The sequence below is a fragment of the Corapipo altera genome, unplaced genomic scaffold, assembly GCF_003945725.1.
Source record: "Corapipo altera isolate COAL_440 unplaced genomic scaffold, ASM394572v1 113, whole genome shotgun sequence".
Classification (NCBI taxonomy): Eukaryota; Metazoa; Chordata; class Aves; order Passeriformes; family Pipridae; genus Corapipo; species Corapipo altera.
The window spans coordinates 9,264,891-9,282,471 of NW_020884895.1; the positions used below are offsets into that span (position 1 = coordinate 9,264,891).

The 17,581-nt window shown below is 40.8% G+C and overlaps 1 protein-coding gene across 2 annotated transcripts in view; it reads left to right on the forward strand.

The window, feature by feature from the left end:
* BCHE (butyrylcholinesterase) overlaps positions 1-17,581 on the forward strand; it is a 53,238-nt gene that overhangs the window by 21,252 nt on the left and 14,405 nt on the right. For both annotated transcript variants that reach the window (XM_027647326.1, XM_027647327.1), the window contains exon 2: positions 2,310-3,831. In XM_027647326.1, coding sequence (XP_027503127.1) covers positions 2,315-3,831 — 1,517 coding nt within the window. In that variant the 5' untranslated portion in view covers positions 2,310-2,314. The remainder of the gene's footprint in view (positions 1-2,309; positions 3,832-17,581) is intronic.

Genomic DNA, 17,581 nt, shown 5'->3' on the forward strand with positions numbered 1-17,581 from the left:
CCATCCCATCCCATCCCATCCCATCCCATCCCATCCCATCCCATCCCTTTTTAACTAACAGGAAAGTGCACAAGGGAATTCCTTTTAATTACTATTTAGATAGTAAAAGCTTTAGAAACTTTAAAGCCTCTTGCTTTTCTTGATGTTATTTTCTCTTCACATTGACAATATTTGAAATATTATTTCCAGCTTGTTGTTGTGATTTGGCCCTGATCTTTCTTCACATGTTAAGTGAAGCGACAATGTCAGTGAAGCAATGAATGTATAGAAGTAACTTTTCCCATCTCACAGTGGTATTGGGTGCTCAAATACCCAACTAGATCCCTAATATTTACACTCCTCCCAGTCATCCCAGTTGCCTTGGATGCCTTCGTCCCTTCTCCATCCCTTCTCCATCATCATCCTTCTCCCAGCTCTGGTGGGTTTTCAGGATCTTAAGGGAAGAGTTTGGGTCTGGTTTTGCAGAGGGGCTGAGATGAGCCCTGGGGTGCTCAAAACCAGTGGGGTTTTAAGAGCAGATTCACCGAGCAAACCGAGTTATTTTTTTCTCCTCTCCTTCCATGGCATCTCTTAAATCTTCTTGAGAAAGTTTCAAAATTAAACACTCCGTGTTAAAAAGTGATCCTGAGTGAGAGTGGAGTCTGTGTCTGTTTAGCAGGCTGGAAATATTCAGCAAACTGGTTAAATTATGTCAAATTCTCTCAAAGACAGTGTGATTTAGGCTTGAGTGTTTTAGCAAACTAGGGTAACTGTTAATACAGGCTCTTGCTTTGGTCTTTGTGGGGGTTTGGGCTGGATCTCAGGAAAGGGTTCTTCCCTTTGGAAGGTGGTTGGCACTGAAGAGGCTCCCCAGGGCAGTGGGCACAGTCCCAAGGCTGCCAGAGCTCAAGGGACAGGGTGGGATTGTTGAGGTGTCTGTGCAGGGCCAAGGGTTGGACTGGATGATCCTTGTGGGTCTCTTTCAACTCAGAATATTCTATGATTCTCTAAGGCCACAAAGGGAGAGGAGCTAAGTGCCACTAACTGATGTGAGTGAGCCTCCTGTCCGTGCCAGAGCCAGTCTTGCTCACCCAAACTCCTTGGGAATTGCTAAACCATGTGAGCTGACAACTCACATCTCTAAAATTGAGCAAACAGGGGTCACTTGCAGATTTCTGCAAGTCAAGCTGAAGGTGGAGTGTGACACCAACTCTGTTGTCCCCATTCACCACCTTATCTAATTTTTTTAACACAACAAGAAGATAAAACGACATGTTCCTGCTTTCTAAAATTTATCTATTTTTTATCTGTTTTGATGAATGATAAAAATATCCTTGAAGATTCCCCCCTGCTCCTTTGGTGCTGTCTCAAAGTTAAGAACCTCTTTGCACAAAATATTCCCTTTCCCCCCCCCTGCATTTTCTTTCCAAGAACAGGCAAACAATCAGGAGGAGCTCAAATTAGGCCACAGCTGTATTTTCCATACAAATTGGCCTCATTCCTTTTAAGGACACAAATTCTCCTCATTAACAAAGAGTGCCCTGTTTAAAGGGGCAGGACAGAGTACATGATGTACTACAGGGCAACAAACAAAAAATAGAAGGGAGCTTTGTTGAGCATTTTCGGATATGTAAACCACAGAAATGGATTTATGCAAATAGTCTTTGTCTGAATTTTCACTTTCAAGAGGACAGTCCTATGGTTTTATAGCACTTGAGGACGTTGGGATAAATCAGACTATTAGTACTTATACATGGTATATAATCAGCTTTTATTCACCCAGCTTTTAGATAATACTAATTATCACTTGGAAAGGTTCTCAGGAACCAATGGGTGGACAATATGTAAATTTTTAGGCATCATCTACATGTATTCAAAGGTCCTTGATGTTTTAGCATTTTAATGTTCTTTCTAAGTAGCAGAAGTTTGAGTACTACTTTGTAGGACTCTGATGGTTGTAAACTCACTAGAGAAACAAGATCTTGAAAGACATGATTTAAGTCTTGACTAGCATTTAAGTCACCTGCTAACTGGAGTAATCAGAGCCTGCTTATATGACTTTGCCTTCTCTGGTCTGGCTCGTTCAGTTCTGTGCTTTTTAGCAACAGAATTTTTCTGGAGTACTGACTAAATACTAAATACCAAACACAGTCTTTGCAACACAACAGTCAAATGAGAATTTGTGGTTAAATACTGCTGAGCTTTGTGCAGCACACCATCTTATTTTCAAAGCCCCTGGGATGGCCTACACCCTTATTTAATAGCTCATTTTGGCTCTGGTAGTAACATATTGCAACACTAATTCTGAATTTCTTTTTCATGTGTTTCAGGCATCATGCTTTGGACAAATGGTCCAAGTCTCTCTACCAGGTTTCTGATGTGCTTTCTTCTCCTGTACACGTTCATCAGGAAGGTGGTGCCTGAAGACAACATCGTTACAACCACGAAAGGCAGAGTCAGAGGGACAAACCTGCAGGTCCTGGGGGGAACTGTGACAGCCTTCCTTGGAATACCTTATGGACAGCCACCCATTGGCAGACTGAGGTTTCAAAAGCCAGAACCTCGGGAGAAGTGGTCGGATGTTTGGGACGCCACAAAACACGCCAACTCCTGTTACCAGCATATAGATACAACTTACCCGGGGTTTGCTGGATCAGAGATGTGGAACCCAAAAACTAACCTGAGTGAAGACTGCTTGTACCTTAACGTGTGGGTTCCTTCTCCCAAGCCCAAGAATGCAAGTGTCATGGTGTGGATTTACGGCGGCGGCTTCGAGTCTGGGTCCACTGCCCTCCCGGTCTACGACGGCAAGTTTCTGGCCAGGGTAGAAAGAGTTGTCGTGGTCTCCATGAACTACAGGGTTGCTGCATTAGGATTTTTGGCTTTGCCAGGAAACCAGGAAGCTCCTGGAAATGCAGGTTTGTTTGATCAAAGGTTGGCCCTTCAGTGGGTACAGGAGAACATAGCAGCCTTTGGAGGCAACCCAAAAAGCGTGACGATATTTGGGGAGAGCGCTGGCTCGGCCTCTGTCAACTACCACCTCCTTTCCCCCAAAAGCCATCCTTTATTCACCAGAGCCATCATGCAGAGTGGATCTGCCAACGCCCCTTGGGCTGCAATCACAGCATCTGAAGCCAGAAACAGAACAGTGGCTTTAGCTAAACAGCTCCAGTGTCCCACCAGCAACGAGACAGAGCTAATTCTCTGCCTCCAAGACAAGGACCCGAAGGAAATACTGGAGAATGAAATTTTTACTGTTCCAGGTGGCTCTTTTCTGCAAGTTTATTTTAGTCCAACGGTGGATGGCAATTTTCTCATAGACATGCCAGAAAAATTGATTGAGAAGGGCCTTTTCAAACAAACACAGATCTTAGTGGGTGTTAACAAAGATGAAGGGTCAGGATTTCTAGCATATGGAGTCCCTGGCTTCAGCAAGGATAACGATGGTTTGGTCAATAAAACCCAGTTTGAGACAGCCTTAACTCTGGCCTTCCCAGGAGTGAGCAAACTTGCAATAGAGTCCATAATCTTTCAGTACACGGACTGGGAAAACGAGCACAAGCCAGAGCACTACTGTGATGCCGCGGACGACGCCGTCGGGGACTACAACATAATCTGTCCTGTCATGGAATTCTGCACAAAATTTGCCCAGCTGGGAAACAACGTGTTCTTTTACTTCTTTGAACACCGATCCTCCAAGCTCCCCTGGCCTGAGTGGATGGGAGTGATGCACGGCTACGAGATTGAGTTTGTGTTTGGGTTGCCCCTGGAGAGAAAGGTGAATTACACCAAAGCTGAGGAAATCTTGAGCCGTTCCATGATGAGAGACTGGGCAACTTTTGCCAAAACTGGGTAAGTTTGCTGTGGAAGCTGGTTTGATTTTTGCTTGTTGTTTCACCAGCGGAAAAAGCTTAACGGTTTTGGTGCTGCTTGGAATGCTGAGAAGAGATTTATTGTTCAGTTATTCAAAATTCCTATTTTAGTTCTGCTAAAAACACTGTCTTAATAAAATAAACTGTTGATATTCTGCTCACAGTATTGGATAAACTTAAGAAAACAATGTTTATCCACCCATAAAAGCAAGTACAAAACATTGTTTTTTGCCATAGCAGCAGTGGTTACAAAGGAAGGTAATGGTTTCAAGTGCTAGAAACAAAATATTTCAGACTCTGGGAAACAGAGAAGTAGGAGCAGAAGTAGGAGCAAAAAAGCCAATTTCCTTGAAGATGTAAGTTGCTCAGAACATGCAGGTTTATAATATAGAGGTGTGTTATGTACACATGATGAAGAGATTGGGATTTCAGGACATGCTTCCCAGAAAGCCTCTCTTCCCACGTGTGCTGTGAGGATGAGCCTGGGCCTCACTGATTCTGATGATAAATCACTCCCTATTTCCATTCAACTCATCTATAAGTGAAATATGTCCAAGCCTGGCCAAGAAGCAAATAAGAATATTTCATTTGGATGTTTGAGATGGATTAAATACAGTCCCTCGTTAGGTGCCTTCTGCTGGTGTCCAGAAGTGAGGAAGCCCCCGCTCTGCTCAGCAGAGTTTTGGGCTCTTGGTGCAACACTCAGTGAGAAATGAAAATATTTCAGAGCAATAAGAAAACCAGCCACTGCTGCAGTCATGTGTGATTAGTCTCAAGGCTGCAAACCTGATGAGATGGGGGGGGGGAAATCTTGTGTTCCAGAAGCTTGGTTTGTGCTCTCTCCTGAGAAAATCATATATGTAGAACTACTTGCCTTTTAGAACTCACAACCAAACACTTAATTGACACTACAAAGTGTTTATTTAACTTAAATTTCAAAATAGTGCATTAATTCTGTTTCTAAGGTGAACAATTCCTTTGATTTATATATAGATTGTAAAGGCTGAAATCAGCATTGTAACAGGATCTAATTAATTTTCTTAGTAGATTAGAAACCAGGGGAGACCACTGTGCTCATTTAGTCCATACAACCTCGTACAGAACTCAAAACACAGGTAGGACTTACACATTTCCAGTGATTAAAAACCCAGAACAAACATTGATAGGTTGTTCTAAAGTTTAATTACATTTGAAAGGGTTAGAGTTGTAAAAATAAGTTTTGTCTCTGGCCTGAATTCGCCTATTCTACTACTTTTTCCAAGCACTATGTTTTGTTTGACAATTTTTAAGCTTTATTTTATGATTTTTTTCCATATATAGATAAATATCTTTATTAGGGGTCTATTCAAATAGTCTTTAATAACCCTTAATCCTTTTTTAATATTTTTTATTAAATAACAGGTTGTACTCTTAGGCCTTTCACTATAATGTGGGTTTTTTCCAATTCCTTAAATAATAGCTCTCCACCTTTAAACCTGTGATTCATCGACAACTTGTTGGAATTAAACACTGTTGTTCCCAAGGTGTTGTAATTAAAGGTGTCTTCTAGTTCAACCTGATAGTCCCTGTTTACTCATCCAAGGGTTGCCTTGGTTGTGGTGTTATCCAAGGTGTGATTGATTGATTGATTGATTGATTACCTTGGTTTCTAGGAATATTAATTATCTTAACAACTCCTATTCCCTTTATATGTGTGGAGCTTGTAATATGTCTTTTACCATAAGTGGGGAGCGTATTAAAACTCAGAAAACAACAGTATTCATCAATGCACAGTGTTTTAATACAGGTTTTATTATTGTGACGTGTCTTTAGGTCCTTGGTGGAGAGCAAAGTGAGTGAAGGCTCCTTATTACACACTCCAGCCCTACAGGAGTTTGAAATCAGGATCCTACACCAGAGAGAGCAGATCTTTCCATTAAACACAACTATTTCTTAGTGGAAAAAGAAAATTCAGGTCCACAATAAGTTTTGCAGAACTATATTTACAGTTCTGTGAACCCCTTTTTTACCCTAGATTATATATATATGTATTTAATTTTCATCTACATAATTTTTGTGTGTATATATATACACATATAAATCTCAATAACCTGTTCTGCAAACAGAGGGCACTGTCCCTGTCACTGTAGCCTGCTAAAAATAGACAACATAAGGTACATTCAGGTTAAAGTTTGTAGAAGACAGTCCTGTCATCTAGTCTGATTATCATTCACATTAGATTACCCTACAGATTGAATTTCAAGTGGTTTCCACAGCAAACAGCAAAATAATGCCTCTCTCTCTTTCCACATAAGTATCAAAAGCATCACTATTTGGATAAACAATAAAATTGTGCAATTTTTGTAACAGTAAAAGGTGAGGATTAACCCACTATATGACACTTTATTCCCTGAGCAAAGCACAGACACCTCAGGCTCTGTTACACATTATTCATAGTGTACAATGGGTGGGGAAGTAATAAAAATTGCTGATAATTCCAAGATTAATAAGTGATCCTTGTTTTCCTGGTGTATTTGAGCACATGGTAAACATTTATAAAGAACTGGGGAAGCCCTGCTTTGATATAATGTTTATAGGAAACTCTGGTATGATCAAAGGGCAAACCTCTGAGGGGAAAATTACCATTGATGTCTCCAGCAGATGAGGAGAAAATCAAGCAGAAAAGACGAAAATGAGAAATATTGTACAGTACATTTTTAGTGAGGGCGTTTGACCTAATATTCTAATGTGCAGAAGTACAAAAGCACAAGGGAGGGAAGAGGAGCCTGCAGAGGGAAGGAGATGAGGTAGAGTCAACAAAACTGGGAGACATCATATTTTTCCTGGTGTTTTCTGACTGGGAGAGACTGAGAGGTGGCAGAGCTGTTTCTCAGAGTGGTCTTCAAGCCCAAACTTTGACCTTAGTTGTCTTTCTTTTTTATTCTCATGTGAGGAATGTAATTAGTGAGAGAAAAAGTTAAAAATATGCACTTTAGGAGCATTTTCTGCTTCTGTCATTGTTTAACCCCAGACAGCACCTAAACTCCAGAAAACTGCTCACCCACTCCCCCCAGAGTGGGATGAGGGAGAGAATCTGAAGGGTAAAAGCAAGAAAACTCCTGAGAAATGCCCAAAGTCATGTAAGAACAAAAGCAAAGTTGTTAGGGAGAAAAGGAGAAGTGAGTCCTTCAAAGCATCCCAGGAGTATATGTGAAATTCTTGATTTCTGCCTTTCTCAGTAACTAAAAGGAGGCTGTCAGGCAGCCCAAGGTTTTCCCAGTCCACCCCCACCCCATCAGTAGCAGATGCAATTTTCCAAATCTCCAGGCACTGCTTATTTCACATCCTTCCTAAAAATAAATATCAGTGATAAGTGACCACTTTTCCTGGAAAATTACAGGCATCAAGAATTTGTATTTGTGAATACGAATAGGGAATGGGAGATGTAGATGATTCAGTAGGAGACAGGAGCAAATATTTGAAGTTAGGTGCTGTTGTTATGCTCCAATATCCCTCTTCTGGATCCCTAGGAATAGTGTCACTTTTAGGAATCTGTCATATATTTACACAGTCTGTAACTGCTGTGAAAATCCTGTTGAGATGGTCTTCTTTGACAATCAACCTTTACTTTTCAGCCACGAGAGTCCCTGCAGATTCATTATCCATAGCAGGATTCCTCAACCTGGGAATCCCTTGGAGCTGGGGAAGCCATAACTACCTGTCACTGCATGTAGGGACAGGCTACTGATGACTGTCTGCAAGATTTACCCAGAGAAATAAGGTTATTTTTTATGATAGAATTGTAGAATGGTTGAATTGGAAGGGACCATAAAGATCATCTTGTTCCAAATCCCTCCCATGGGCAGGGACACCTTCCACTAGCCCAGGTTTCTCCTACTGGCCTTGGACACTTCCAGGGTTGGGACATCCACAGCTTCTCTGGGCAACCTGTGCCAGGGCCTCACCAACCTCACAGGGAAAAATTTCTTCCTCACATGCAATCTAAACCTTCTCAAAGTCAGGTTAGAGCCATTCCTCCTTGTCCTGTCACTCCAGGCTCTTGTAAATAGACTCTCTCCGCGTTCCTTGAAGTTCCCCTTCAGATACTGGAAGGCTGCAATTAGGTCACCCCAAAGCTTCTCTTCTCCAGGCTGAACAATCCCAATTATTACATCATCTAGTATTATATGATAATATATTACAGTATAATATAGTATGAAGTATTATATTATATACTATTATATCACACCATATTATTCATTGCATCATAGATTTATCACATCACATAGTTTGAGAAGAATGGAAAAAAAAAGCCAATGACCTTTTGGGTGTGACTGTTCAAGCAGTGAACATGGAGTATCGTGGTGAAAGGACAGACTGGGAGGCCCATGGGATTCCTGGCAGCAATGTTCAGGATCAGCCCTTTGGATTATTGCCAGCTAATGCTACCCCTGATCCTCTGGACAGAGCACAGGACACAGGGGAGGCCCCAGCCTCGAACTGTGGCCAAGCAGAGTGACAGTGTGGGGGATTTAACCCCCAGTTAAACACTCCCAGTGTCTCTTCCCTCAGAAATATCCAATAGGGCCATGATTTACTTCCAAAGCAGATCTAAGGAATCAGGGGCACAGGTTATCTTTTGGGATCTTGGAAGGAGGGAGAGAGTCCACAGGTGGGGATGAGCTGACTGAGCAGCATGAGGTCAGTCTGGTGGTGGATACTGATGTCCATGAAGGTGTAGAGAAATTAAACTACTATTAAACTGCCCATGATTTCCTGGGACTGGAAGCAAAAGCTTCCAGGAATGATAGTTCCTTTTCCATCACGTGAAAATTTCTGCTATTTCATTATATTATAATTTTTCATGGCTGAACTTTTGTTATCAAGTAGGGTTGACCACGTATCCCCATTTTTCCCTGTGCAGTTAATGTAATTTCATAAAATACTTTTTTTTTTTAGCATGTATTTGATCCTTGAAAGAACAATATTTTCATCATACCCTCAAAAAAATCTCTGTTCTACCAGCAAGGGAAGAAAGAGACTTATTACTCCTGCTGTCTGAATAAATCAAGCATAATAAAATATTTGGGTTATAAGAAAGAACAGATTCCAAAATCAATGCATTTGATTTACACTGGGAGTTTAAATTCCCTCCTTTACCTTGACCCAAGGTCTCCTCTGCTTATTCCTGTATTTAAGAACATTGGCAGTTGAATATCAATTGTTAGCCTTAAAATCATTTGATAAAATACCACATATCATCAAATTGGACAGAGATGTGGTCAAATTGGATTCAGCAGGAAACCACAGTGTGATGTCATATGGATCAGGCTCAGAATGATCATGTTCACATGTAAATAACATTCATTTTAACAATAATATCAGTTTTCAGTGACCTTCTCTTGAATTCTTTCCAACAGACTTTATTCTAAGCTCCACCTGTGGTGAAAAAAAATTTCAATTTCTCTTTTTAAACACTTTTAAAGTTCAATTCTTTGCTGCACTTCTGTTATTCTTCAGAAAGCTTTCAAAAGTAAAGTGACACTAACAGGTACTATCAATCAGAAAGCAGCAGAATTCTCTGCCACCTCTAGGAAGGAGAAGTTTTATTTAACATGAAAAACTAGATGATCCCCAAATCAGTGGGCACCAGGTTATGCTTTTCCCATTACTTTCTTCATTTATTTTGGTAACTGTGTTCTTTAGTCATGAGAGAGACAAACCAGATGGGATGAGAACTCAAATAAGGGTGCAGCGGAACACACAAAGATAATATTTTTTAAGGCTTTGTGAAAAATGTTTTGGATAAAAGGAAACGGGCAAAACTTGTCTGGCTGCCAGTTTTACAACTGCTGAAACAAATCTTTGCAGCTTTTTTCTATAAAGTGAAGCCTTTGAAATATTTCCTGCTATGTTTTAGGGGAATTTGTGAGGCTTTGATTGTCCCACTAAAGCTCTGAAGCACTTTGTCTGGTTATTATTGCCTTTCCCTGATGTTCCTCTGGTAGACATATAATAAATTTCAGTGCTTTTGTTACCAACTTATCACAACCTGTTTATAGAGAGTAGTTTCAGACCAGTGAGAACAAAACCAACAGCCTCATATAGAGTCCAGACAGCAGTTGAACTGGGGACCTATATACTCTATATAGCAAGGACTGAATATAGTGGCAAAAAGTAAAAATAAAAAACTCCAACCACTTTTAATTTTCTTATACTTCAGGAAGTAGGAAGTTTTATGTACCACTAAGCCACTTCAAGGTCAGAAATTTATTGTGGGCTGTATTTCTTCCAGGGAGCCACATGGAGAGAGGAAGGTGGTTGGGTTGGAGCCCCTCTGATCCTCACAGGGTCTTCAAACACACCAGAGCCAGAACTCAGGGGCACTAAGAGGAGACTTTTCCTGAGGCTGATGCTCCTGACATCTCACGTTCATCTAGAAAAAGTCATTTTTCATCTTAACTAGTGGTTTTCCCTGATAAGGTCAAGAATCCCGAACAAAAGATTTCTGGATGTGAGGTAAAAAACACAAATCACAAGAAGGGTTGCTGAAAGTAAAAATAATTGTACGGAAAGTCTTCCTTTCCCAAGTTAAGGAAAACCAAAGCTTTCGTTTTGGCCCAAAAGGACACGTTTATTCTCATATTAATGTGAGCAACTTCCAAGCCATGAAAAAAAAATTGTGGAAATCACAGTAATGAACAAAAAACAAAACAAAACAAAACAAGGTCAAATTTTAAGAAACTTTAGTCCTATTTCTCCACCTTCAGTTTTAGGTTCTTAAAAGCGACTCATCATCTTTGTGGGGTCCACATATATTGTTACATTCAGAAGCAGTAGTAGAAACACCTTTTTAGCAAACTATTTGGAAAAAGTGCATCATGGAAAAAAATCAGTAACTAGAGCCCTGCTTTGGCAGGCATCTCTCCCTTTCTGGCTGCAAGCTGACAAGCTGTCATCGAATTTCAGAACTGAAAACAGGAGTATTTGGTTCAGTCCTCTTTTCAAAATAGGCCTGGGATATAAAATTGTTTAGATTGGTTTAATGGTATTACAAATATTGCAATTACAAGAGGATATCTCGTGCAGTAAATGCAATTTGGTCCACACAGATTTTATTCCCTACAACAGATGAGTCAAACTATTATTTTCAAACAGGAGATGAGAACATCTATTAAGGAAATGTCCAAATATTGTAGGAGTAATTGAGCGAGACATAAAACTAAAAACCTAAAACCATAATGCAGAGGTTTGCCTTGAAGAGAAGACTGGCAATGCTTTATGGAGAAGGGGAAACTTTAATTCAATTGTCAAAGGCTGAGGGATCCAAACCATCAGTGATGATTCACACTCCTGGGAGGGAGCAAGGTGAACTCCCTGGGTCTGCAGCCGAGGCAGAGACACACAAACCCCCACACAAGGTCCAAGAAAAGGAGTGGATCTCTTTGAGGTGGGTTTTTGCAGAGCTGTGCTGCCTTTAGCTGGCCCTGTAAAAGAAGAGAGGGAAATCTGAGGTGCTGGAGCATGTCCAGAGAAGGGAACAGAGCTGGGAAGGGTCCGGAGCAGCAGGAGCAGCTGAGGGAGCTGGGGGGGCTCAACCTGGAGAAAAGGAGGCTCAGGGGGGACCTTCTGGCTCTGCAACCCCCTGACAGGAGGGGGGAGCCGGGGGGGGGTTGGGTCGGGCTCTGCTCCCAGGGAACAAGGGACAGGAGGAGAGAAAACGGCCTTGAGTTGCACCAAGGGAGGCTTAGGTTGGATATCTGGAAAAAATTCTTAATGGAGATGGTTGTCCAGCCCTCCCCAGTGGTGGAGTGCCCATCCCTAGAGGGACCATGCAGATGTGGCACTCAGGCCACGGGTCAGTGGTGGCCTTGGCAGTGCTGGATTAGCAGCTGGACTGGAAGATCTTAGAGGTCTTTTCCAACATAGATGATTCTGTGAGTCTGTGGCTCTATATCTTGGGTGTGGCTCCACCTGTTCTCACGACAAAGATGGGTAGAACAGCCCACACTGGACATGGTTCCCTGCTGTCCCAAGAACCTGGCAAAGAGGCTACACGGATATTTTCCAGGGAAAGGAGAGGAGGAAAGACAAACAAATGTTTCAAGAGTTGAAATAAAACCATAGTGTCATTGCTACTCAAATTTGGAAGTGGAATTAAGAAGCCTGAATGGAAATAATTTAGCGTTGGATGAAAAGCATGTGAGGAAGGAAAATGGGAAAGCAAGAGAGGGAAATGCTGACTGATGGAAGAAGTCAGTGACCAAGAAATACACAAAGAGAGAAAGAGCAAAAAGAGATTGATATATGAAAGAAGAAAATATCTGAAAGACTTCTAAGTATTTCAGGGGGTGAAGAAATCTGTGAACAGAGAAATGAAGGAAGGATACACGTGAACTTATTCTGAGTTATGTATAAGGCAGGTTCACTAATAAAAGCAGCACCCTTCAGAGACAATTTAGGATTAGGGATTGCTTTCCCTATACCATAACTTTTACAGACACCTAAACACAAATGGCTGCAAAAGCCACTGTGAAATTCTAATTAATGTTCACCCACAGTTAATCCTCTTTTTAGGGCCACTTTTCTTCCACGCTGCTTTTCTGCAGCTTAGTCCTTGTTTCATCATCAGACGACAGAAATTGCAGTTGGAAAGGTCTGCAAACCCCATTTTTCCAGGTGGTTCTGGAACACTAATCTGAAGCCCTGCTGAGAAAATTCCGGAGAAGAATGGAAACCTTTCAGTAGACATTTTAATTTACTCCCCAAAGCAAGAGATTGGCTTATTTCAGGGAAGTGGCAAAGGGGAGAAGGGAGGAAATGAGGAGCAGCAGAGGTTACCCAACACCATATTTTTTGAAGGTAGCTCAATATGGTGTTTAATTTTTTTTCATTCAGCAGCAAGAGAAGGCACTTGTGGGTAAATGCAGTAGGAAATTTAGTCACAGGGTTTGTGAGGTTCTGTCCCCACAAATCTAGGAGCTGTTTTAGTAGAAATCAGGCTTTTCCACCAAATTTTACATGATTTTATGTAAAATTAAAAGCTTCCATCCTCTGCTTTTCCAGACATCTCTGACCCCCATCTGTGTTCTTTACCCTTCCTTGAGGGAATATTAAACAACTTCCTTATTTCATACAGTACAAACTCTAAAGGTTGCTGCCTCAAATTTACACCAGAGGGATCCTTTTCCTACTAGAATGGCTGTTCAAACACTGTGATTTTTAAATTTTAACTAATAAAGTTTTAAATCTCACTCATGGTGTTCTCAGTGAGTAGCATCTAAGTGAATTTTCTGTACAACTGGAAATGCTTGGAGGTTTAACAGTTGTTTTTTCCTGGTTGTGAAGTAGTTGCACACCATAATTTCCACTAAACCTCCCTCAATTTTGAAAGAGAACTTTGAAGAGGTTCAGATATCCCCCCCCCTTTTCTTCTTGAGGGTATGTCTTTTATAACTCTCAGTCCAAATCTTGGTACCTCCCTCTTGATATAGTTCAAATCAGACTCAGATGATGTTACAATGCTGGGACAGAATTTGAATGTGTTTATCAAGGAAAATTACATGTAACTTCTATTTGTAAATGTCAAACCTACAATGAATTGATAAGAAAATAACTTAATCACTTTTATTATTATTATTATTAAATATCTTTGGGGGGGGGGGGTTTGTGAACATTCTATATTCTTGTTTACATCTTCCAACATGAAGTTTCAGCAGTTCTGATTCTGATGAAGCAGTAACACTTACACACCCTCCCAAAAGCTACCCAATAGTTTCCTTTATAGGACTGCTCAATTTGGTCTGGATTACAGGGTAGTGAAAGTTTGTGACTCATGCACTTCCTCCCACTCAGAGAAATAAAGCAGTGGCAGTAGTGGAAAATAAAAAGGAAAATGCCACTATGAAGAAATCCATCAGGACATGCTGAATCCACACGATTTTGTTGGGTGCAGGGCTGTGTGGAGCATCTGCCTGGAAAGGAAATCATGATTAGGGCAATTACAATTGAAAACAAATCTCAAACATCATATCCTACTGTAGTATCAACTGCACAGTCTGTACTGAAAATTGGAGCTCTAGAGATAAGGAGAGCATTGAACACATTTATCTAACAATTCCTGGGTGCCTGGGATGAGCTTTATTAATGGGAGAGGAAGGAAGGGATGGAACCAGCAATCATACACATATGAGCACAGTATCCACTGTCTCTCACAACCAAGTGGGCTGACAGATTTTACCAAAGGCACTGGGAATTTAAAACACAGTATTAATACTTCCATAGCAATAAAACCATTTTTCTCTCCCTTCACACCCACTCTTTAGGTTTGTCCCAGGGAGTAATTCTGGTTAAGATGTTGTCTAAGCTTTTTTCCCAGGTTCTGAGGAGGAAAAGAGGTGGTAGAGGAGATAAACCAGTCTCAGAGGATGACTAAACGGACAAGTGCCATGTACCTTCCTCTCTACTTATTCCTTTACTTACCTTCTTTGGAAGTTACTTCCTCCTTCAAAGTCTCAATAGGGTTCAGGACCTTCTTCCATTTCCAAACAGCCTCTTCAACCTCTACAAGCTAAGACTAAAAACTACAGTTGCATTTGATTTCTTGCTGCAGCCAAGAGTGTTAAGAAATAACAGCTTTGAAAAGTGGTCCTTTAAAGCTAAAATTGATCCCATACCAAAGGACATGAGGATCTTACAAAGCACTTTACAGGAACATTTAAAAAAAAAAAGGCAAAAGTGTTCTTTCAGAACAAAGAGGGACTAAGCTGTGGTGTTGCCTCTTTCATGACTATTCAAAAGTGATGTAAATGTGAAATGTGAATATTCACACCAGAACCTGGAGTCCTGGAGAAGGTGTGAAATCATCACTGTGGTAGTAAATCTTGGAACAGTGGGGCAGTTCCAGACCTGGCATGATAAAATCACATCTGATCATACCCTCTGTGTGGAGTTTGGGGCAAGGGTTCCTGGAAGAGCCCCAAGCTTTGCTGGAATATTTTCCCAGTGGAGGACCCCTGTGTGCAGGAGTGCCAGGGTGGGACCAGGAGGTCAGAAATACCCAGGCAGGGTCTGAAGGGCTCATCAGCTCTGGCTCAACTGGCTCAGCTCAATATTCCTCCTGATGGCAGAGCAGGCTCCAATACAGGAGCCAGGGATTTGAGGAACACTAAATGCGTAACAGGCATACCCTGCTGCAGGCAGAACATCCTGGATCTGAATTTCTCAAAAACTACATTATTTATGGCCAGTACCTTAAGATCTATCTTATATATATACCAGGGATTCATGAATAAGTACCAAGCACGATCAAGAATCATTTCAACTTGAGCAGAACACAATAAGACCAAAACAAAGAAGGAACAGCTTGTTGCTTCATTTCCTGAAACTGATATTGGTTGTAACAGCACATAGCATGATAATTTATAGTTTAAGACATTTAAACACTCATCTGCTCTGTCACCCAGCTGGAATCTGGAAGGAATATCCTGAGCTTTATTTAGCCAGTGAAGGTGTAAGGAAGCCTGGCTGCAAAGGTCCTTCTGCAGTTTCTGTCAGCTAAAGGCTGTGCCAGCTGGATCCTGCAGGTTTCCTCAAGGATCAGCAGAAGGAATAATATTTACCTTTGATAGAACTTGCAAAGCAGTTTCCTTTCGCTCTGGCTCAGGGGCACTTTATAGTCACTGGATTATGGACTCGTGTGTGGGAGCTGGGAGTGAGAGCTGAGCACAACAGGATTTAATGAACTGCCCAGAACCAGCTGCTTAATAAATGTAGTTTGAAGGATTCAAATCTACACCTCTACCAGACTTGTAGTGCTCATCACAGGAGTCCTTCCATTCACTACTGTGGGATTTGATGTCACGAAATTAGGATTTTTACACCTTATTAAGGAACAAGTAAATGAGAAGGGTTTAATTACTTAGATTCTCAGACACTGGTTACTATTTTCTCACAACAATTCACTTCTAAAAAACCAAATTATTTTAAATATGACACTTTTTTTTTTTAATTTTCTTTCCAAGTTCCAGAGTTCTTCATAGTGCCACAGGCACAGAGGCCTTGGGAACACTGATGCCAAAGGCTCCAAGGAAATTTAGTGTATGAAACATACAATCATGGACACTTTCCAACTACCCAGTGTTGCACATGCTGTCAATAACCCTGTCTGAGTTGTTACCTTTCAGTGTGATAGATTTAAAGTTTAGTTGTTATTCTTTCTATTATTGCTATTATTAGTAGTAATATTGTTATTGTTATTATTCTATAATAATTATAATTATAATTATATTTTCAGTTGATAGATTAGATTGCTGCTGTCTGTCCCATCAGTCTAAGAAGATAAAGGCCTTAAGAGAGTTTTATAAAATCAAATATTAAGTGTGGCAGCACAATTGTACAGAGGGTGCATCAGTTCAATAAGAAAAGATGTTTCATGATTAGCTGATATTAAGAAGTACTCTGAAGGGCCCCTCAATTAAATTAAAACTAGCAAGTTAACTTTTTATGCAGTATCATGTATAAAGAGCACCAACTGGTAGTAGCAGTGACATGAAAACCAATATAACTCCCTCTTGCTTTTTATTCCAAATTGGCCACTCATAAACTTTGGATAATGAACAGAAAAGTGTCCTTGTCATCTTTTTTTCCTCTTTGCTTTTGCATTTTTTAATAGCAAATAGCCTTGAAATGTACAATTTAATGTAAAATATTTTGGCATAATGTAAAGATTTTATCCAGGGAGACCCATCGAGTCATTTTGATGGGTGGCAGAAGATGAGCTGACTGACTTGGGAAAAGGTCCTGGATAACTATCTGAATTTAAAAAAAATAAGCTAAGAATAAGTTCATTATACTGAACCATGGATATATTGACCCAATTGATGGTGATATTGCATCAGGTGCAATCTGCATATTCACTCAGAGAGAGCTTTTCAGATTTATACAGCCCTCAGTCTCTGAATGGAGATTTTATGCAGGAATTGGAGCTTCTGGGGATGTTTTACAGTTAATGGTGTGGGGTGGGGTTTTTTTTACAGATATTTCTTCATCCTTTCCCTGACTAACTTTTTTCAGGAAAGTTTCCAGGGAATGTTCATTTTCTTTGTTGCAGGAGGTAGGATTGCTCCTCAGGTTAAGGACTTTGAGCCTTCAACCTCACAGCCCTCTCTGGTGTCTACTTATCAGTGAGTCATCTGAAACCAATAGCCTGGGATGAAAAACCCAGTAATAAGACAAACTGTTTGAGGATTTGAGAAGATTCAACCAGTAGTTAACAGTAAAACCTTCTCTTTTTTTTAATGGGACTGGGCTGAAATTATCTGTTAAGCTCCCAGTTGTACTATCCAAGCAAAGCCCAACAAAAACATGTGCCCTGTGGGGACTACAGCACCACCCAAAATTGATATTAATCTGGCAGTTGTTGTGTTGCATTGGGAAGGTGAACACAGGTATAAATTTCACACATCATGGCCTTTAGAAATTATGTGATACCTCTGGATAAGTTTGCCTGGTAATGCCAAAAACACTTCCCAGCCCTCAGCAAAGCCTGGTGCTCCTCATCAGCATTCCTGCTAGTTAGGAGGGTCCTTCTCTCCATGGGGAATAGAAAGGAAAGCAACAAGGTGTTTTCTTCCAGACTGGGGAGGGGGGTGGAACAAACAAATAAAATGGGAAGGGAAGGTTTGGGAAGAGAAGGAAAAGAAAAAAGGAAAGGAAAGGAAAGGAAAGGAAAGGAAAGGAAAGGAAAGGAA